The following is a 20,667-nucleotide window of genomic DNA, read 5'->3' as shown; positions in this document are numbered from 1 at the left end:
TTTTCAGTCAGCAAAGACAAATTTGAGTCAAAAGAAACACTTTATTTCCAGAAGCAATGAGCTGCACATCCTCGGACATATAAAAAGGCCAGTAAAAACATCTTAAGAACAACAATATGATGTACAGCAAAAGCAGAAGCAGTCACAATTTGTAAACTGACATACTGAAACACATCGATTGTCCTTTCAAATTATGTACACCAAACCGTTAATAGCACACAGACGACAGTTTACACTGGGGATGGAGGTGACCTTTGTGTTAGCATGATGATTTGATGGAGGTGGGTTGACTTGGAAGAAAAGGAAAGAGACGTCAGAAATACTACAAATACCTGGCATGGTGGCTAAATGAGGTATTAAAATAATCCACAGGTTTTCTTACAGACATATGTAACACACCTTCTTTTGGGATTGGTACCTGTGAGAGTTACTCCTTTATAAATATGTAATTTGCCTCTCAAGTGCAAACCCTGATACTTCATAGCCCTCTCACCAGAGTCAAAAACATCATTGGACTAATTATGTTGAGTTTCATCTTGCTCATCAGAACAATACTGACTGTAAATATTAAGAATGGAACACTTGCGATTTCCATACTTGTTAGGGAAGAATGTGGATTTTTTTTTCTTTCATAAAAATATCTGTTATTAGACCAAAGTCGTTTAGGTTTAAATATATTCGTCTAAACACTGAAGGTACGGTTTGTATTGCTATGAAGAAGGAGCAAAGAAAATTGTTCTTTTTGAATCCGGAGGTTTAAACTTTCATTCAATCAACAGCTTTTATACACACACACAAAAGAAAAACACTCACCCACACACATCTCCTTCCATGGGGGGGGGGGGGGGGGGGGGTGTCAAGGTAAAGGTGAATGTATGGAAAAGGCATGCAAAGGCAACACATGCCAACTCATTTCCAAATACTTTGACACACAGTGGTTAGTGATGAGCTTTAAATGTATATATTGTCAGAGGCTTGTAAATTTCTTCCTGACATGGCAGTGGCAGTGGTTTACAATGAATGAGTCAAAGAAATCGGCAAAGTGACTTCAACTCCCCGGCACAGAAAGAACAACACCGCAGTGGAGCATGGGAGCGAAGGAAAAGAAAAAAAAATGTTCGTGGTCCCTAGTGGTTGGCATGGCTTACAGCTCCAGGTTACTGGTGCAGAATCACAGGATCAAATCCAAAGGTTCATCATAAAACCATTTCAAAGGTCCGAGCCAAGGTGCGCGCTGATGCTTGGCGAACGTTGCGTGTGGTTTAAATAGGCCGTCCCTTCCTCCTGCAGGCTGCATGAATAAGTGCCAGATTCTGGGGCAGTGTGGTTGCCAGGGGCCGGGGTGGTACCGGCGGCTACCTGCTCAAAAGAGCGAGAGAACACGGCGCTGGCCGTGCGTGTCAAGCTGGTGAGAGCTCCTGCTTTGGGCACAGACTGGCTCGAAGTGAGCGTGAGACGTTTGACGGACGTCTCCACGCTCTCGCTAGCCGCTCGACCGATGGGGAGCGGGCTGGATTCTTTGTCCTTGCTGCTGCGCCCGCCCAGACGGTACTTCTTTATGGCCTTTGCCCCTAGATTTAACGCGGTCACGCTGTTGCTGATGATGATGGTGGGTGGGTTTGTGTCAGGCGCCATCCCGCCTTCGTCCGCCTCCGAAATATCCATCAGCTCATCCGGGGAACCCAGATCCACTGCGTCTGTGGTGGTCACACAAAGGGAGACAAGCTTAGTTAACAGTCAATCTGCGGCCAATGGACAAAAGCCATTTGCCATCCAGCCCATTACATTCAGTCCAAATCTTCTACATTAATGTGCCATGATACTGACTGGCCTGATTTGGTTAAAACTGAATAGTCATGGGCTGCAGGGAAAACGTATGACTGTCTTCCAGCAGGTGGCGCCATCACCACAGCCTGAGAGAGGTTTGATTTCTCGCAACCTGCTGCCAAGACTTTTGTTTTGGATTCCCACCACCAACAAAATGTTTTCTAATGTGGTGTATCGGTGAGGGAGTGAAATGTCCCAAAAGAGGCAGGTGAGGAAAGTGTTGAGGGTGTGAGCCTAGGAAACATCACAAAGGGAAAGTGAAGAAGGCAAGACATTCAATTAGTCACTCAAAAAAAAAAAAACCACACACAAGTCCTTCTGCATCCTAAGCCGCTAATAATTTGTAGTGGAACAGAACAACAATGAAAAGCTGGGAAACAGAAATGCAGGTTACTGTATCCAATGCTCCGATTCATCAGTCATGAAAAGGTTTGTGCTAAATTAAGACCTGCATATCTTTGTCCCGCTTCTGTCTAATAAAAAGTGTCCAAGCGCAACCCAGGAGTGCTGTCGAGGAGGCACAACATTTGCATTTGATGTCATAGACAGTGAATAATATAAATCTGTGAGGAGGATTGTTTGCTTGCTTTGTCATGAGTTGAAGGAACGATAACGGCGGATTGTGAGGAAGTCTGAGCCACGGGGGACGGAGTGAGTCAAAAAGGTGAAAAAAAGGGTTGGTTAAAAAGCGGGGAAGAATCATCAAGGGTTTTTTTCAGACCACGACGCCCCCACTGACAGTTACCTAGGTTACCCCAGGATTGGGGCAAGGGGAAGGAAGAACTTAGTGCTGGCTCCTCCCTATGGAGGCCGACCCAGAACTCTCATTTTCCAGCATTCGCCTCACAGACTTCTGCCTCCTGACCTCCTGCCCCCGCGTGCTGGACTCATGACTTCGGGGTTCCGGGCTGACATCGGAGGCACCTCCCAAAGTTTCGCCGTCCGGGTAGGTGCGGCCGTCGGAGCGCGCTCGCAGGGATTCTCCGTTGGGCATTCGCTCGCTGCTCACGCCCGTCACACTGATATCGGGGATGGCCACGCCCCCCGGCGCGGCCTCACTGTCTACACTCACCTCCTGGGACTCTGCTGGTCGGGCACAGGAAGGTTTGCACAACACACAAACATCCACGTCATGCACACACATGACAAATGGGCAATGTGTGCAGGCACACATGACCCAAAAGACACAAAACAGAATTAAAGCAATAACAGAAAGATCCAAATAAAATACAAAAAATATGATGAAAGTATATGCAACGGAGTTGAACATTTGGATGGAAATGTATGAATATCACAATGACAGAAACCATCCATCCAGAGGTTTCATCCTGGTTGCCCACACTCATCTGACATCTCACCGTGTCGTTTCCAGCGGTGGCCCCTGATAGAGAGCGACGTGACAGCATTCCGAGAGATCCTGGAAGCAGTGGGTGTGATCTCCACCTGGATGCTACGTGCACCCTCCTTGGTGTTGCTTTTCAGAGCCGCGCCCTGCTGCGTCGACTTGATGGCGTTGCCCACCTGATCAAATACACACATTGTCATTTAGAATCATCAGAAAAGCATTATTGACAAGATTGACCAGTCCAGCCAACATGTGACTCTAATACAAATAATCTACACGCTAATCCTATTTCTCCTAAGCGAAAGTGTAAATTCTTAGAGGCCACCGAGTATTTACACGTCTTTGCACTCTGTAGAAATCCTTAAAAGGAACATGCAGCAGCAGAAGCAGCACCACAATCCGAAAGGCCACAATCCCGGGACAATGTGTCTTTTGTTCCAATGATGGAGGGAACGTCCACTTGCTGGCCACTTCATTCGGGTGTCATTCACTTCAAAGCTCTTTTTAGCTAAAAATCATGTCTTTTCACGATTGTGGAGGAATGCACCCTGACTGGTGTAGTAATACTGCAAGCTTAGGTTCAATCTGCTTCCCCCTACGAGGATTACAGCTAAACAGAGCAGAGTGCAAAGCATGTAAATAATCTAGCGGGATTACGCACAGTTTGCAGTCTGACACGCGGAGCGACACAATACAGCATAGTGTTCCGCGTATGATGCCAATATCCCGGCCAGCATGTGCGGCTTGCTTCACGTGTGCTCGCCCTCCCCCCCCGACCCCGGCATATACAACAATTACGATTTACGACCGGACTCACCAAGAGCGCTTCCGGGAACAACTCGAGCTGGGCCCGATACAGGACGTCATCCAAAGCTTTGGATCCGAGTTCCGCTTCTCCGTTACACCTATTGAATATTAATCGTCTGACTTTTGTAGAAGAAAGAGATTTCAACACAGGCAGTTTGTGACAGGTAAAGGCAATATGGTGACACATCTGAATAAATAAAAGAAAATGTAAACGGACAAGGGAATGTGCGCCAACATAAACAGAGCGTAAAATAGATCGTCTGTGTGGACACTCACAATGCGTAGTGTATCCCTGTGAGGAGCTGAACCAAGAACTCTGATGTAACCGTCATCCGTGTGCTAATACCTTTATAGCGCCGTATCTGTTGCCGCGGGTAACCGCATATACACACTCTGGAGAATAGGCCAGAACAAAAACGGGAGAAGTTGAATCAACATTTTAATGGAATCGAAAACACGGTACGTGATGGAAATATTAAAAATGATGTTTGGACCTGGAGCTGATCTGACAGAGGGACTGGAGGGAAGTGGAGCTCATGTAGCTCAGAGCAGCATTGTAGCACAGCAACAAGAAGGTCAGCACCTCAAATCTGCAAAAAGAAAATCAATCAATCAATAAATAATAATAATAATAATAATAATAATAATGCGACTATCATCACCTGTTTTGTGCAGTAAAATTTTCTCTCTGGAGGAGCGGCCCACTGTACACCACCCTGCTCAAGCCATGATTGGCGAGTGCCCCTTCCGTCAGCGCCATGGACCCGATGGCGGACGGCTGAAAAAAAAATCAAGATGCCATTTCTTTTTTTTTTTTTTTTTTTAAATATTCCTCCAAACGCACTTGTTTTTTTTTTACATTTGTGTCTTACCTCGTGATACACCGAGGGTTTGGAGAGCGAGGGAACAGTGAAGGATAATACTTTACTCTGCCCATCTTTATCAACTATTTCCTGGGGGGAAGAAAAGACAAAGAACATCTGTGAGTTAGGAAAAGCAGAGGCAGTGTTGTCTATGTATGCACTATTCTGATAAGAGCTTGTACTTCAAAAAAAAAAAAACAACAACTCCTGCCTAATGTGTGGCCAGCTTCAGTCTGTACACCCACAGCAGCACACCTCAGGGTTTGCGTGCCCCCTGAGTGCTCGTTAATGTCAGCTCAATTATAAAGGAGCGTTGGAATCCGTGCGGAGTGACATGACCTATTCTGCTATGCAGACAGGAAGAGATGCCGACGCACGTTGAACATATTCACGGAAATAATCAGAGCTGCCAATATTGCTTTCTTATAAAGTTGACTGGAGTTTGGCCCAAATGGCAACACACACACACACACACACACACAGTCCCCTACCAAGTTGTAAATGCCCAGCAGCAGGGCCTCGATGCAGCCCGAGGTGTGGGGGTCTCTGGCCGCGCTGACGGACAGAAGGCTCCACAGGAGCTCTGGAAGGAACTGAAGCGTGAAACGCTGCAGCTGCGGCTCACCGCTCCGATAAAACTCAAATAACTGGTGACACACTGGCTCCAGCAGCTGAGGATGACACAGAACCAAAGTGACGGTTCAATGTAACCCCCGAGAAATTGATGTCTTGAAGATGTATTTGGAAAAGCTTGCAGCCATACTTCACTGTAATTCTCCCGGATGACTTTGTAGAGTGCCGGGACAAGGGCACCTTTGTCTTTAAGTGATGCAGCATAGGCTGACACGGCGCTGTCAGGCAAGGTCTGAAATACACAAAGTCAAGTGTGTCTGCATGTTCGTATCTTTGAGTGAGTATGCAATTAAAATGTGTAGGAGGGCCAAAATTATTTTTCTTTCATACCTTATATTCTGACAGCCATTCCTCCACCACTCCTTGGTCCATAGCCAACATGTTCCTGCAGCTGAAGAGGCGTCACCTCTACCTACACAAAAAAACAAATCAAATTGTTATAAAAACATACACAATTTAATAGTCAATTTGTGCTCACCCATCTCTGAATAAATAGAAATCCAATTATTGCAGATTATCACCTCCCTTGTGAAATACACATATGAAAATGTAATAATACTTCAATCCAAGGGGAGCAGCTTCAATAATATCCCAACAATAGTCTTGTTGTAAATTACACGAAGCTTTTGGCTCATGCGCCGCCTCTGTCCCCAGCTACCCTTTCATAATAGCTTTATTTGTTATTATTTCGGTGCGTGGCCCCTAAAAGGCAGCTGGGTGACCATTTTTGGACTGCGCCACTGATGAGAATGACAAATGCGGGGAGAGGGAGCCATAAAAAGGAACCGGATTATGAGACAAAACAGCCTGCGTTTAGTGAAATGAGAGCATTGTGGCAGCGTGTTCTAGCACACGTAACGAGAGTGCGGACATCTTGGGACTACGTGCTTTAATAGCAGCCAAAAAAAATAAGGCTGTGATTAAAGTGTGACTCAGTCTTTTTAACAAAAACACCCTCCCGAGTAGGTTTTATTTTCCAACCATTCTCTGGTGCAGCTTTCGAATTAATGGAGAGAAAGAAAGTGCAGGGAAATTTAGTGGTACTTTTCCATTTAAAAAAAAAAAAAAAAAGAGAGAAAATGAATACTTGATGTACTGAAAAGAAGTGAAACTTTGCAGCTTGCCAATACATCTATACACACATAGTATGCTGCTGCACCATTTGTGTTCAAATAGATGCTAATTGTTCGTCGTTTGTGTGTTGTCGTTACACAGCGCTCGTAAATGATTGCTCGTGAATGATTGAGGACGCACAACCCGGCCAACAAATTGCTTGTTCTGTTCATATACTACTGACAACGCCCAGCAAGAAATTGTAATTCAACGGCCCGCTGATTACGCAACACTGAGTAATTATGTCATTGGCAAGATATTTGTCCCTCCTGCCACCTTCTCGCTTTGAGACAAGGTTCTTGACACAAATATGAGCAGACCGATTGAAGGAAGCACACTAATCAAATCACTAAAACAAGTCGGAGAACAGCTAGATGAGGATCTTAATGTGTGGCCGAAAGGAATGGGGGGGGGGGGGGGGAAGAGAGAGAGAGAGAGAGAAAGAGAGAAAGAGAAAGAGAAAGAGAGAGAGTAGATCAATGGCAACGGCAATAAGAGTGGGAGGTAATTGGACGTATGCCGAGACGATGGATGAAAGGAATGTGGAGCACGCCCAGGGGATCCATAAGGCAATTGAAGTGGGTCAATACGAGAATTTCATTAGGATCTCCAACAAGACTAATAGAAAGGCATGAGACAGAAATATGAACACTGAATAGGAATTATAAAGGATTTTTTTTTTTTAAAGAATGCTTCAAGACAAGTTAACAGCTCGCCAGGAAGTGAGGAAGAATGTGTCAAGTAATCAGCGAGTGTGTGTGTGTGTGTGTGTGTGTGTTTATTCACTGGCTGGTTTGAACAAACCTGTTCCTGTGAGCAACCCACGCCTCTGTCCTTAACATCACACATGCAACATATGGCCACTGGCTCATCAGATGGATTATTTTTCAAAATCTGGGCAGCCCTACTTCTCCTTTATTGAACCAAAAAGGGCGTGATGGTAGTAGCAGAGCTTGAGAGTTTATTTCCTATGCATGTTGAAATGTGGACCGGTAGTGTGCTAGAAAGAAAATGAGGAACTAAAGAAAAAAGAAGGAAATAATGAAGTGGGTGGTATCGGGAGTAGCAGAGCTGCCCCAGCTGCTTTTTCCTGTAGTACAGGCCAAGTTGCAAGATAGAACATGATTAGCACGATCATATCGGTCGAAAGGTCCATTCACGATCGAAAAAGAAAAAAAAAAATATTTGGATTGAGTCATTTTTTTCCTCGACCAGCTGCGCTTAGAAGAAACAGGAAGTCAAACAATGTGATTTTACTAATGTGACTTTCCCCTTAAGTGAATCGAACTCCTATTCTTCGCTCCCTTATGAGTTGATTTTGAGCGGGTTACGTGGAGCTTGCAAGGAGTGGGAGCACTAACACAACCCACCCACAAATCAATTCAAGACAAAATAGACAGGTGGTGTGTATGGTTTTTTTTGCTGCTATGGAAGATGGATGGATGGGGAGTGCTAACAGACAGGAAACCTCTCGCAGCAGCCTACGCTTCTAGGCCGGTGATGCATCATCCCCCAACGTGATCCCTTCCCTCTCTCTCTCTTTTTCCAACCACTCACTATTCCTTCAATAATCAAAGCGTACGTGGTTAGCTTGACAATTGTCTGCTCCGGTCAGAAATAGCTTGTGAAATGACTGAATGCGGCTTTTCGTTCTCACCTTTATAGAAGATGAAGAGCACCTTGATGAATTCAAACGCTGCATGTTGCATAACTGGCTGTCAAAAAATATTAGCAGTCGTGACTGGTGAGAAATAAATGGCTGCGCTTATAATGATATATAGTTGTATGAGTAGGGTTGAGCCATGCATTGATCTGATCAATTTATTTGATTTCTTAGGATGTTTTTTGAATAACTGATTTTTGGGAGAGTGTCAATAGTTCAAAACAATTTTACTAACACAACTGTTTATAAAAGCAGTGCTGCCAAGTGGTTTTCCGACGCCTCGAGCATTTGTTTGTGCGAGTAACTATAAAAAAAAAAAATATTGCTGAAAGCATGCCGCCCGTGTTGCAAAAGCAGCGACTATGCACATGCTCCAAATTTTTTGAATCAAGGTATGAAGCTCCAAACCATAAATATTTTTGCCCAAGTCACCTTGACTCACCTGTAACAATTTCCCATACAAAAATCTAGACACACTTGGAAATGTAGAGCCATGCAACAGCTGGATTTATGATGCACATATTAATTTATTTAGTGTCTAGACAATTTCAGTACTTGTGCAAGATCACCCAGAGGCCTGTTTTGAAGAGATACATACTAAAAAAAAAAATTTTTTTTTAAATAGGGACACTTTCACATTAGGTCTGAAAGTTACATCCCATGATTCACATGATGCATGGACAGATTTAACAAGGCTTTACCCAGGCTGCCAGAGAACACACCCACACAGCCTAAAACAAGAGTCCGGTGCAAAGTCTGTCTCAGTGGAAAACTGACACCACCGGTCTGATATAGTGGAAACATCGCTGTACTGTAATTGCAAATGTCCATCTCATATTACTCCAACTTGCAGATGACACACAAACTGCCTGCTAACCAAGAAAAAAATGCAAATGTTTCCCGATGTTTGCAAGGATCGCTTTGCTACCCAGTCAGGTAGCAAAGATTAATCTCAGCCCGCCACATACTCTTAATCTTGCTGAATGACTTGGAACTGTCATGACGATTGTCCCTACAGGTTTGGCTAGTTTGCTAGCTCGGCTAAGGCGCAACAACAACTCAAGCGGGGTCAGGTTGTTACTCACTTACTGGCATGCTATCAGTGAAGATCGTCCAAGTGTCGTCCTGCTGCGTTCCAAAACGAAATAAGCATCACTTCCCTACTTCTTGATTTCCTTCAGTAATGCAGTAGACCCGCTTCTTCATCGTGGTTACTTTCCTCAGTCAAACCATCTTTAAGTGGGAGCTCTCAGACGCAACACAAGTGAAAGAACGAGCGAGCCAATGAGAGACGAATAGGAAGTCACATTGCCCCGCCCTCCAATTTTATTTTAGCCAATCGAATTGTTGTGTTGGTAATTTCCACGATCAAAATAGGTTGTAGCTGTCATTCGCGATCCCTCTCCAGACGCATGAGTGACCTGTCATGTATTTCAAATGAATGACTTTTAAAAGTATTGTGCTTCAATTTGTAAAGTTACCATTTTCATACACTAAATTTTGAACATTCCACGCAGAGAAACAATCTATTTGATTACTCTTAAAGCTGTTAAATGATGCATGGTCATTTGACTATGAATTTAGGAACAATAGAAAATAAATCATGCTTTCACAGTAATGGGAGATTAAACATTGTAATCGTTTGATTTTGTGCTCAGGAATGATCGGCATCCTGTGATGTTCCCTTCATTTGAGGCCGGTTGTGTTAAAGCTTGATTATATTTAACCACGGGGATGTTAAAAATAACCATAACACATTTCTCTTGACCCAGGTAGTCTCTGCATAATAAATTTGCATAAAACGGGTGTCTACTGCTACCTGGTGGTGATAAGCGGAAGTACAAAAACATGGGCAATTGTTCAGTTTATTAATATGATGCATGTTGGAAGAGTTTGAAAATAGCAGTGGCAGTGCAGGTATAAATAAATATCTGATTTGACAGTGTAGTAGTCTTGCATATAATTTTAATTTGTTTATTGACCACACCGGTAACACAAAACAAAGACACTTTTGAATGCACATTGTGCTGCTCACTCACAGAGGAACACCAGCTATCTGAGCTGCTTGGGTAAGGACCTCTTCAGCGTGTTGACGATATTTCAATGACAACTCCTTCGCCCTACTCACTTCCTTCATGTTCTTTTCCAGGTTCTCATTAAGTCTTCCTTGCTCCTGGTAAGTCTCTGCGACCTTCTTCACCTGTTCAGCAATTTTATCCTTGCTCCGGAGTAGCCATCCAATCAGCTCTTGAAGGATGGTACCTTTAGATAGTGCAGCCTTGCTGTTCTCAGAAGCACACTTCAGATCGTCTTGAGCTAACCGCAGAATGGGAGGAATCAAGGCTCCGTCTGAATCCACGGGATCCACAGATAGAGAGAAGTCGTAGCCCTTCATCTTTAGTGAGACCTTGAATTTGTCTCCTTGGAGACCAATAATAAGAAGTTGAACCACAAAAAAAGGCCTCATCATTTGAGCTCCCTAAAACTACTCACGGTTTTCTTCTCTGATCTTGCCCACGCATTCAGATATAGTCAGATGGTCATTGTGCGTGCAGCCACAATTCTTCTGCAGGTTTCTGATGTGTCGAACCATGGACTCATAACGTTCCTGCAACTCATTGAAGGTCTCGGCCACATCGGAAAACCTCAAATCCGGTTCTGGCACGCATACCCGCCTCATGACCAGTCTGCCTGTGTGTTGTGCATCTTGCAGAGAATCGCAAAACCACACGTTCACCAGACAGGATGTGGTCATCTATTCTGAGTTAAGGATGACATACCCACGTTTACTGGTCGTGTTAGTCGAGCAGATTCAGCTCCATTTGATTCAGTTGGACTGGGCCGCAGGAGAGGCTGCCTCTGCTAATGCAATAATGTAACTTTATAGTTGTTATTGAATTTACTAAAACCTGATTGGCAGATAATACATTGTAGCAGTTCAGTTAAATGTATCACATACCTCGTTGTCGGAGTTTTCTTTTGAGAAACAGCAGGTGCAGAGGCAACGGAGCATTTTCTGTAATTCGTGCGTCTCCCAGTTTTGTTTTCGTGTCAATGGTTTCAGACAATAGAGTCCACATTCCACGTGACGTCAGCGTCATGCGACTCCTGCAAAATGTTTCTTATCTTTTTTTTTTATTAGTGTAGTCAGGTGTGTACACACACCAGCACACCCTGTATTAAAGTAGAAATGCACAAAACTGGCTAAAAAGTATGTTTTTGACATACGTAACTGCATAACTATTTTGTTTTTGCTAATTCACGATAACAGACTTGACAGAGAATGACATTTTATTAGTTTTAATCATCTTTTAATTGCTTGTCTGTTTAAAAATTTGTAAAAAACATCATGTCTTTTTGTACCCATTGCAAATTAAAATGACAACTTTAAAAAATGCATAGGCATCGACTCTATGAATTACAATACATGCTCAATTTCATAGAACATACATCAGTTAAAAATATTAAGATCTTAATAATACTGCGGTTAGAAGCGATTACAGGACAGTTTTTTTCTTCTTTCGATCAAAAGGCACAAGCTGAAGCTGAAGATAACGGTGATGACTAATGAATACACAATTATAAACTTGCTTCTTGGCATTTTTGAAATTCCACGGAATGTGTTGCCGTTCATTTGGTCACATATCATTTCATAATATTCTTGTCTTACTCATTAATTCCTAAAACTGCAAAGCGGTTGCTTATCCCCTCCGTCCCTCTCCTCCCTCGTCCTCTTCCTCCTCCCACTTCTCCTCGTCCTCTTCCTCTTCTCCCCCGCTCGCCACCTCGCCCCCTGCCGCCTCTCACTGAAGCAAGCTGAGGTTTAAAGCTGCAGTTCTTCACGGCGTGTAGCAGGATGGAGTAAACGTCGTACGAAAACTTGGGCAGCATCCGATCTACTGTTTGACCCTTTTTTAGAAGGTTGAGAACGCTGTGCACCATGCTCCCACTGAATAAGCTTAAAGGAACACACAGTAATAAATAATTGTTTTAAAAAAAACTCTACAGTTTGATATGTTTTGTGTATGACTCATAGTTCCTCTTACTGTGAGAAGTGGACTTCATTGAATGGCAGCAACAAAAGCTGATTCAGACATTGCGCACTCCACAGGCAGGCCTGCCATTGGCTGAAAACGTGAGCCGCCGCGATATCCATGGCATGTCTCGAAGACAAACGAATTTGATCCAGCTGACGAATCAAGCGGAGCTCGAACGAGTTATCTTTCGGGACTGCAATTGTGGACCACAAAACAGATCTTCAGGCAGAGCTACGTAGTTCATAAAAGTCAAATGACATTTGTCACTAACCGGGAATTTGATAGTTTGAAATTTGATTCTTCTCCATCAAAACCAGCTCTCCGTAAACCATTCCCAAAATCAAAGCCTGGAGGTGAAGCTGTGAAGGCTTTGGTGCAGCCTCCTGCAACCAGAAGCTTGTGGCTGCAATGGGCAGATACATGGAGGCGGGAACCTGAGCCAACGCAGACGGATTCACCCGCAACACTTCGCAAATGGCATTACGACGCATCATTTCAGTGACCTGAAAGAAGAAGGTCATCAGCCCTTTTGACATGACTCAATTCAAGTATTAATCGTTACCTCACAGATGGAATTGACATGGAAATGTGATTTTAGCCGCTGTGCTTCCACTTGGATTTTCTTCAGGTTGAGGTTAAGCCGATCAATCTCCTCCACACATACGGGGGAGCCAGAGACTTGCCGTGGGGTTGCAACGCTGGCTTGACTTTTGCCACCTCTCTGGGTAAAACTGCCCTCCTGTCCTTTCAATTGCTGGAAGCCGACAGGCTCCATTTGCTTCTCTTCGAGCAGTAATATCCCATAAATAGCTTGGCGAATAGGTGTGGCGCAACGGTGGCTGCTCGGTTGCCTGCTGTTCTCCACCTGTGAGTTGAGGAGCACCCTGCGCATGACCAAAGCATCAATCACTAAGGCTGGCAAAAGTGCTCCTGTTGCAGCCACTGACAAGCCCTTGGGTAATGTTTGACTGTGCCCTTCTGGAACCTTGAAATCAGTGAACCAACAATTAAAGGGGCTTTGAGGGGTCACATGGTACTCCTTCATAAGCGCCTTCAGTTGTGTACTGAGTCCACCACCGCTGTTAGCCCCCATGAGTCTCTTCACTTCTGCCAAGGCCTGCGCCGGACTTGGGAAGGAAGATAGCCACCGAAGCAGAACGTCAACACGAGAAGAAGACGATTTATGGTTCCGCCGGCTGCCAGCTGTTCTATCTATCATATCGAGGAGTCTTTCGGCCTCTTGGGGAGTAGCGTAATCATTACCGGCCAGGACAGCAAATAGAGGCAGTAACTCCGGATTCATTCCCCCATAAAAGCGGCAGAGAGCCTGGGTGGTGTAGCACCGAGTTGGGATGTAGCGGTGAGATGCTTTACCGTTAAGGTTGGTCCAGTTGAAAAACTGCCATGGCATGTATCCACCTATAATGAGACAAAAATACACATATTCAGTGCAGTTTATTTGACCCTCTGTAATTCTTTACGAGCTGTTTGAATTATTTTACCTGGCAGGTCAAAAATAAAAAAATCACTGTCGTTGCTCAGGACTGGACACTTCCATTGGTGAGCCAAACAGGCAATGTCCCAGTCCGCCTCCGCAAGACTTTGGACCACGGGGACCTTATTCTGATTTAGGACCTCAATGAAGACCTGCTTTGTTAGGATGGGGAGGACCGAGCCATTGCGGCCATAAGAGAGATTCTCTGCTTCTTTAATTTTGGACAGCAGGCGTTGCTGCAGAGTGTGATATTTCTTGTTGCTGGGGTCAATCCCTGAAAAGAGTTGTGACAAACGGTAAATACATGATAAAAGGAATAGAGATTATAATCTGATTTTTAAGAATTTAATTTACCGCCATCCAGAATCACATATGGCTCAATATTACAGGCCCGCAGGGCAGAGACAAACTCAAGGACTAAGGATGCAAAGGCCTCGTATTCTCCTCCATGCTGTCGGTCCAAACCGTGTTTCAAGTAGAGATTGAAATACAAACTGCTGCCGTCGATGATCAGGCGGCTGTCTCTGAGTTTCACATCGAAAAGGAAATGTCGGTTTCCTTCCACAAAGGTAGTAAGACCATGAACGCCCATGGGATCTCAGGTTCTGTAAAGACAAAGATTGGAAGTATTATAATAGCATAAGATTTTTATTGGCAATCACATCAAAACCATCCTTATAAAAACCTTTGATCGACTGTCATTTTGGGGTTGACAAGTCTATGGAAATCAGAACAATATCAAGTGTGTACATTTTGGTTTCATTTGTGCATTAGTTTGCACAAAGCACATCACAACAGTAATCAATTAAAATTGCAGAGACTTTGTAGAAACCTTGTATTTCCAATTGTGCAAAGTAATAACTCATTTTCTCCTTTGTATCTCTGCACGCAGATTTTTTAGACTTTTTTCCACCCGAGTAATATTCCATACCTTTGCCTCTGTGAGGTGAATCTGCACAAAACTCAGGTTTTCCTTGAAAATAATTTAATTCCAGAGATGCACATTTAGTCTACTTTAAAGCTTGATTTATTTTCCACCCCGCGTTGTATTTCCTTGTTTTGTTTTGAAGCCTCTCCCTTTTCTTCTATTTTCTTTTTCCAGGTTTTGATTGGTGATGTCCATTATCGCCCTCTAGCGGACAAACATCAGAATATCTCGATCTGCCATCTCGCGGAATAACGCGAGATCCCCTGACGTTAGCATGCGCGCTAGCCAGTTTTGTTCTGTCGTTTCATATTAATCAGTGGTTATTTTCGCCATGTCCGGTGCAACAAACATTGAATTTCCAGGAACAAGTCAGACCAGCTCCGGATTCACAGCACATCGGAAAAAAGACAGCAGTCCGTCATCCTGGTTCTGGGAGAGTCCTGACACTTTGGCTCAGCTGGAGCTAGTGCGCCAGTGGCTCGGGAAGTACTACAAAAAGGTAGCTAGCTCGAAGCTAACAGGCTAGTCACCGCCTTCCTTCCTGTAAATTGTAAACAAAACAGCCCTCTGGGGTTAAAGTATGCATCGACATTTTTGTACACTGAATAACAAGCAGATCTGCATTGAAATCAATGTTCACGTCACTCTAATAAGTCATGATTGAAATAGCTGGAGTGAAGGATATTATAGAAAATGCAGCAATGCGATTGTCAATCAGTATGCCCTCCCGTAATTCATCAAATGTGTTTTGCTTAGTCTTTGTTAGTGGATGCTCCATCATGTCAGGCACTGGCTGCTGTGACGTTGCAGCTCCTCCAGTTTCAAGAGGATGCATTTGGCAGACGAGTTCCAAATCCTCCCCGCAACAAACTACCCGTAAGGCTCGAAAGTTTCCTTTTGTGCATTTATGCAAAACATTTTATGCAAAACATTTTATGCATTGCCACTGTCTAAATGTATTTCTAGACACAGTGTTTCATGGACTTTCGGCCAGGAGGCGGACTCTGTCACATCCTCGGTTCCGCTTACAAGTTCAAATCTGAGCAAGGCTGGTGAGTCTCATTCATACCCACAAACTCTTATTTTTTTATATGAAAATAAATTCACAGACCTTCATTCTCTTATTTCACAGGCGAAGGTTTGACTTGCAGAATACATCAAGGAATGAAAGGAATGTTGAAATGTTTGATATGATCGAAAGAACATTATTTCAGGTAATGACACACTTGAGCATAATATCCTAAAAAAAAACACAAATGTGAATTTTTGTGTGTGTGTGTCAACAGCAAAACTGTTTGTCACATCCGGTGGTTTATTTGGACCCTTCACTGGATCAAGAGCTGGCTAGCAGAATTAGTGGTGTTGTTACAAAGCACCAGGTAAAGTGATTTGGCGCTAAAAGGTTGGAGCCTGTCATGATCTCATTTATGCTGATTTTGATTTTTATCCATGCAGGGCACACTTAGTGTGGACAGAAGCCTGGCCAGTCACCACATATATCCATTGCCCTCTGCCACAGAGGAAGGTGGGTCAAACGTATGAAATAAATGCCAGATAGAATTTGATTTAATTGAAATATTGGCATTCCAGATGAGTGGATGCGGCCTGTCATGCGAAAACAAAGCCACATCCTGGTGCATTGGGGCATGCACCCCGACAGGTATTAATTTGAGGATGCATCCGATTCTCAAACAAAAACCTTCACCGTTATAACCCCCCCCCCTCCCCCCATCTTTCTAGTTATGACAGCTGGTTGCCCTCGAGTGATGTCATCGGAGATGTTGAGGACCCTCCTCATCCAGAAAAACCGTGGAGGGTGAGAGTTTTTTTTTTTTTTTTAATGTATTAGTGGGTGTGTGCAGTTATGATGTCATACCACTTCCATAAATGACCCAATAGGTCCACGCCGGTTATGTTCTGGACACTGATGTTTTCAACGAGTGGATGAACGAGGAAGACTATTGTGTGAACGAAAGGAACCTGCCTCTTGTTCTCCGACCACGCATACGCCTTCGAGAAGACCAGGTTTGTTTTGGTTGCGTGTCCGTGAAAGAAAATGACTCGACGGATAACATTTAAACGTGTCTTTTCAATTCTCCGCGGCAGGACATGAAGTCCACTCCCTTCAAAAAGAGAAGACGCTCTCCATCTCCACTCTCCACTGACGCTAGGAAGAAAGGAAAGAAAGGGTGCGTTCCCAAAATTCTAATTCAATCCTGTATGGTGTCGTTGTGCTCCAGTTCCATGATTAACTTGCGGCTATTGACATGAAGGAGGCGACGTGGACAGCAGGAGGAAGAGCCAGAGGAGGACTTGACCAAAGATATGGAGGACCCCACTCCTGTTCCAAACATGGAGGAGATCGTTTTACCCAAAATCGGTAACATATATTGTGTGCAGTAAATTTGACATGCAATTTGATGATATCGTCATTGTGTCCTTTGCAGTCAACTTTAAAAAGGACAGTGAGAACACGCCTGTCAAAGGAGGCATCATGGCTGACCTGGGTAAGAAATTCATCAATTATAATAATTTGATATTTACAGTGGATGTGACATTTGCACCATCCTTTGTTTTTTTTTTTTCCTCTCTTAGATGACCAGGAAGATGATTTTACAGGAAGGGTAATTACGATTAGAGATTAAAATATATATTCTACAGTTTTTTTTTCTGTGTAAACGCAAACTAAATGTTCTCAAATGTGGATTCGAATCCAGGACGACGACGAGGGAAGAGTGGAGATTCCTCGCCTCTTAGAGGGAGAAGACAACGTCACTGAACAAACCCATCACATCATAATACCAAGTTACACGTCTTGGTTTAATAACAACAGGTGACCAAAATGCACCAAATCAAATTTGTGCGTCCTAGTGGTTTCCATTTTACTGACGCCGAATCACTTTTTTTTGTCAGCATCCACGCAATAGAGAAACGCGCCCTGCCGGAATTCTTCAACGGAAAGAACAAGTCGAAATCACCCGAAGTGTGAGCGACGCGTACCGAACAAACTGTCAAAAATGTTTTGGGGAAATATTAAGAGTGTTATCTGTGCACGTTGCAGCTACCTGGCCTACCGTAATTTCATGATCGACACGTACCGCCTCAACCCCCAGGAATACCTCAGCTCAACATCCTGCCGGCGCAATCTCACCGGCGACGTTTGTTCCATCTTGAGGTAAACGCTTTGCGTACACTATGCGTGTGCAAAAAGTCATTGTGTGGCCATCGTTGTGTTCAGGCTGCACGCGTTCCTCGAGCAATGGGGTCTGATTAACTACCAGGTGGACGCAGAGAGCAGACCCCTCCCCATGGGACCCCCGCCCACTCCTCATTTTAACGTACTGGCAGACACACCCACCGGGCTGGCCCCCTTACAACACAAACCACTACAGGTACTTGCAAAATTCACAGCAGAGTGGACATCACCCTCCTCAGAATTAATTGTCAAAACTCATGACTGCAGGTGACAGCGTCGCAGCATATGTTGTGCTTCCCGGAAAAGAGCAGAGAGAAGCCTTCCGATTGCCAGAATTTTGGATTGCGCATGGACGTTTACACCAAGAAGCACCCAAAGGTCTCAGCGGAAAACACGCCAAAGTGTTTTTAATGTTTCCACATTGCATTTTATGATGTTGTCTTTGACCTATCTGACTTTTTAATTTTTTTTGCATTTGTCTTAGACAAAGGGAGCTTGTGCTGGACGGGAATGGACGGAGCAAGAGACGCTTTTATTGTTGGAGGTAAGTCGAGTCCATTTTTAGGATTCATCATTGTGGTTGAATTTTTTTTCTCCGGGCTTCTCCAGGCCTTGGAGGTCTATCGGGACGACTGGAATAAAGTATCGGAGCACGTGGGCTCCAGAACGCAGGACGACTGCATCCTCCACTTCCTCCGCCTGCCCATCGAGGACCCGTATCTGGAAGATTCATCCGCATCCCTCGGACCGCTGGCGTACCAGCCCGTGCCCTTCAGCCAATCCGAGAACCCCGTGATGAGCACCGTGGCCTTCCTGGCCTCGGTGGTGGATCCGCGGGTCGCCTCGGCCGCTGCTAAAGCTGCACTGGGTGAGGGCGTGAGCCAGAACCTGTTTGTGTGCTTTCAACTTGAAGCTAAAGATTGCGTTTGCGTACAGAGGAATTTTCACAAGTCCAGGAAGAGTCTTTGAATGGACTGAAATTAACCGGTGAGACTCGAGTCCGATATGTGTGTTGAAACAATTGATGTCGATGTTACAAATGTTATTTTCACCTTGCAGACTCAATGGATGCTTCACAAGTGCAGCTGAGCACCATTTCCCATCAAGTAGATGACCAGCACACAAATTATTTCTTTTTGACTTCTTCTTCCTGATGTTGACTGATGTTGGTCCTATCACAGGTTGCTGTCAATGCTGATGGGCTCCTGGTGGAATCCATAGTGCCCAAAATGGAAGGCGTCAAAAGAGAGAATGCAGAGGAAAGCGATGGAATTCAGATCGGTATAATATCTGCGCTTTAACCAGGTTCAATACGAGATGTATATATGTCATTGTCACGCTTTTACAGGTAACGAGGATGACGGCATGCAGCGTCAGGAGGGAGAAGGGGATGATGTGGGATCAGTGATGGAGCTGGATCTAGTAGAGAGCACTGTTACCACGGCAGCAGCGGCCGCTTTGGCCTCCGCTGCCACAAAAGCCAAGGTGAAGGCCCACCCTTGGATTTTTCTAAGTCTCTTCAGTCTCTTAGCGGCTACAAAACATATCCTTTGCACTTGACTCAGCACTTGGCAGCGGTAGAGGAGAGAAAGATCAAATCTCTGGTGGCTTTGTTGGTGGAGACCCAAATGAAGAAGTTGGAGATTAAACTGAGGCACTTTGAAGAACTGGAGACCATCATGGACCGGGAGAAAGAGGCTGTGAGCGAATGAGATATTTTTCCATCTCGTATGCATTTTCGGGTTTGCGCTCATCAGATGTTTGTTGGCTTGTTTTGCAGTTGGAGCAGCAGCGGCAACAGCTTCTTACAGAGAGGCAGTCCTTCCATACCGAGCAGCTCAAACAAGCGGAGATCAAGCTTCACCAGCAGAGGGAGCAGCAGGCCCAGTCAGGATTCACTTTGCAGCATTCGGGTCAGGAGGCCACCATTTGAATTATTTGGGATTTTTCAGTCGAGTTGGTTTCAAACACAGACTCTATTTTGGTTTCTTCAGGTCAGCCCGTGGCCAATCGGATCACTCCTAGCGGAGGACAAATGCAGGCGATGGCCCCCCGCCACCCCGGAGCACCTAATGGCATGTGTGAGCATTCGTTACTCGCTGGTTCAAAAGGTCGTCGTCACCTCCACCACGCTCTAAGCGATTTTGTTGTTGCTACAGATCCGTCTTCGCAGACCGATGGCATGACCGCAGCTCAGCCCGGCTTTCCGGCGTCTAGTCACAGCTGAACGGACGGGCGCTTCAAACTCAACACAAATAAAGTGCGCTTGATTAAAAAAAAAAGAAAAACGATGTTGATGGTCAAAACCTTCCCACTAGTTCTATTTGTAGACTGGATGCTGTGTGCATGCGTGTGTGTGTGTGTGTGTGTGTGTTTGGCGAGTGGCTCATTCAGTTGAGTTTAAAGCATTAAAAAGTCTGTGAAATATTTGTGTCCATGAGTTGAGGAATCTTCAGATTTATCTTGACTCATTAAAGTTGTTTTATAAGTTATCCACTTGTCTCTGTGTTTAATTTATAGAAAAATGCTGAGATCACATAAGATGTGCTTATTTATGTGTGTGAGTGCATTTTGCGTGTGCATGTGTGTGTCGCAAAAGCAATTTTGTTCTGCTCTGTTTGGCAGAGCATCAGTGAGTATTTTTTTTCTCTTTCACTCTGCAGCTTTGCTTGCCCATATCTGCATGCCATCTCTCCCTTTTCGCCAGGTTCTCATCATGGAACAGTTACCCACTTGAGTCACCATTTGAGGTTTTGCTTT

General features: G+C 44.4%; 3 protein-coding genes across 12 annotated transcripts; 1 reads left to right on the top strand and 2 right to left on the bottom strand.

The window, feature by feature from the left end:
* Positions 1-27: 27 nt before the first annotated feature.
* LOC133144397 (hyccin-like) lies at positions 28-9,524 on the bottom strand. 4 transcript variants are annotated; one of them, XM_061267073.1, is made up of 12 exons: positions 9,341-9,524; positions 5,806-5,887; positions 5,606-5,707; positions 5,334-5,513; positions 4,852-4,932; positions 4,642-4,757; positions 4,474-4,569; positions 4,256-4,372; positions 3,990-4,077; positions 3,186-3,348; positions 2,573-2,913; positions 1,608-1,697 (listed from the first exon to the last, which is right to left on the bottom strand). In XM_061267073.1, exons 2-11 carry the CDS (start codon positions 5,854-5,856, stop codon positions 2,612-2,614), a joined length of 1,296 nt encoding a protein of 431 aa, XP_061123057.1. In that variant the 5' UTR covers positions 5,857-5,887; positions 9,341-9,524; the 3' UTR covers positions 1,608-1,697; positions 2,573-2,611. The 4 variants fall into 4 exon arrangements, with proteins under 4 accessions (XP_061123056.1, XP_061123054.1, XP_061123057.1 ...); XM_061267074.1 differs by having other exon boundaries at positions 2,573-2,910; XM_061267072.1 differs by lacking the exon at positions 2,573-2,913 and having other exon boundaries at positions 28-1,697; positions 9,337-9,524.
* A 675-nt stretch (positions 9,525-10,199) lies between these two features.
* On the bottom strand, positions 10,200-14,947 carry aste1b (asteroid homolog 1b). 7 transcript variants are annotated; one of them, XM_061267046.1, is made up of 10 exons: positions 14,715-14,947; positions 14,138-14,388; positions 13,791-14,057; positions 12,851-13,707; positions 12,560-12,791; positions 12,298-12,481; positions 11,211-12,209; positions 11,032-11,130; positions 10,745-10,957; positions 10,200-10,672 (listed from the first exon to the last, which is right to left on the bottom strand). In XM_061267046.1, the coding sequence occupies exons 2-7, from the start codon at positions 14,373-14,375 to the stop codon at positions 11,918-11,920; spliced, it is 2,070 nt and encodes a 689-aa protein (XP_061123030.1). In that variant the 5' UTR covers positions 14,376-14,388; positions 14,715-14,947; the 3' UTR covers positions 10,200-10,672; positions 10,745-10,957; positions 11,032-11,130; positions 11,211-11,917. The 7 variants fall into 7 exon arrangements, with proteins under 7 accessions (XP_061123030.1, XP_061123032.1, XP_061123025.1 ...); XM_061267048.1 differs by having other exon boundaries at positions 11,036-11,130; XM_061267041.1 differs by having other exon boundaries at positions 11,032-11,113.
* Positions 14,948-15,042: 95 nt separating this feature from the next.
* On the top strand, positions 15,043-20,399 carry smarcc1b (SWI/SNF related, matrix associated, actin dependent regulator of chromatin, subfamily c, member 1b). The gene is made up of 28 exons (XM_061267028.1): positions 15,043-15,210; positions 15,468-15,587; positions 15,678-15,763; positions 15,844-15,925; positions 15,998-16,090; positions 16,167-16,236; positions 16,302-16,371; positions 16,452-16,527; positions 16,611-16,736; positions 16,818-16,900; positions 16,985-17,091; positions 17,159-17,218; positions 17,307-17,335; positions 17,429-17,544; positions 17,625-17,696; positions 17,773-17,886; positions 17,950-18,103; positions 18,175-18,285; positions 18,392-18,451; positions 18,517-18,775; positions 18,844-18,894; positions 18,967-19,013; positions 19,089-19,188; positions 19,256-19,392; positions 19,473-19,607; positions 19,688-19,820; positions 19,902-19,988; positions 20,067-20,399. The coding sequence occupies exons 1-28, from the start codon at positions 15,043-15,045 to the stop codon at positions 20,132-20,134; spliced, it is 2,814 nt and encodes a 937-aa protein (XP_061123012.1). The 3' UTR covers positions 20,135-20,399.
* The last annotated feature ends 268 nt before the right edge of the window (positions 20,400-20,667 follow it).

Source organism: Syngnathus typhle, linkage group LG20 (genome assembly GCF_033458585.1).
Source record: "Syngnathus typhle isolate RoL2023-S1 ecotype Sweden linkage group LG20, RoL_Styp_1.0, whole genome shotgun sequence".
NCBI classification, from domain to species: domain Eukaryota; kingdom Metazoa; phylum Chordata; class Actinopteri; order Syngnathiformes; family Syngnathidae; genus Syngnathus; species Syngnathus typhle.
Note: the sequence above shows the minus strand (reverse complement) of the source record. Positions and strands in the feature narration are given on the sequence as shown.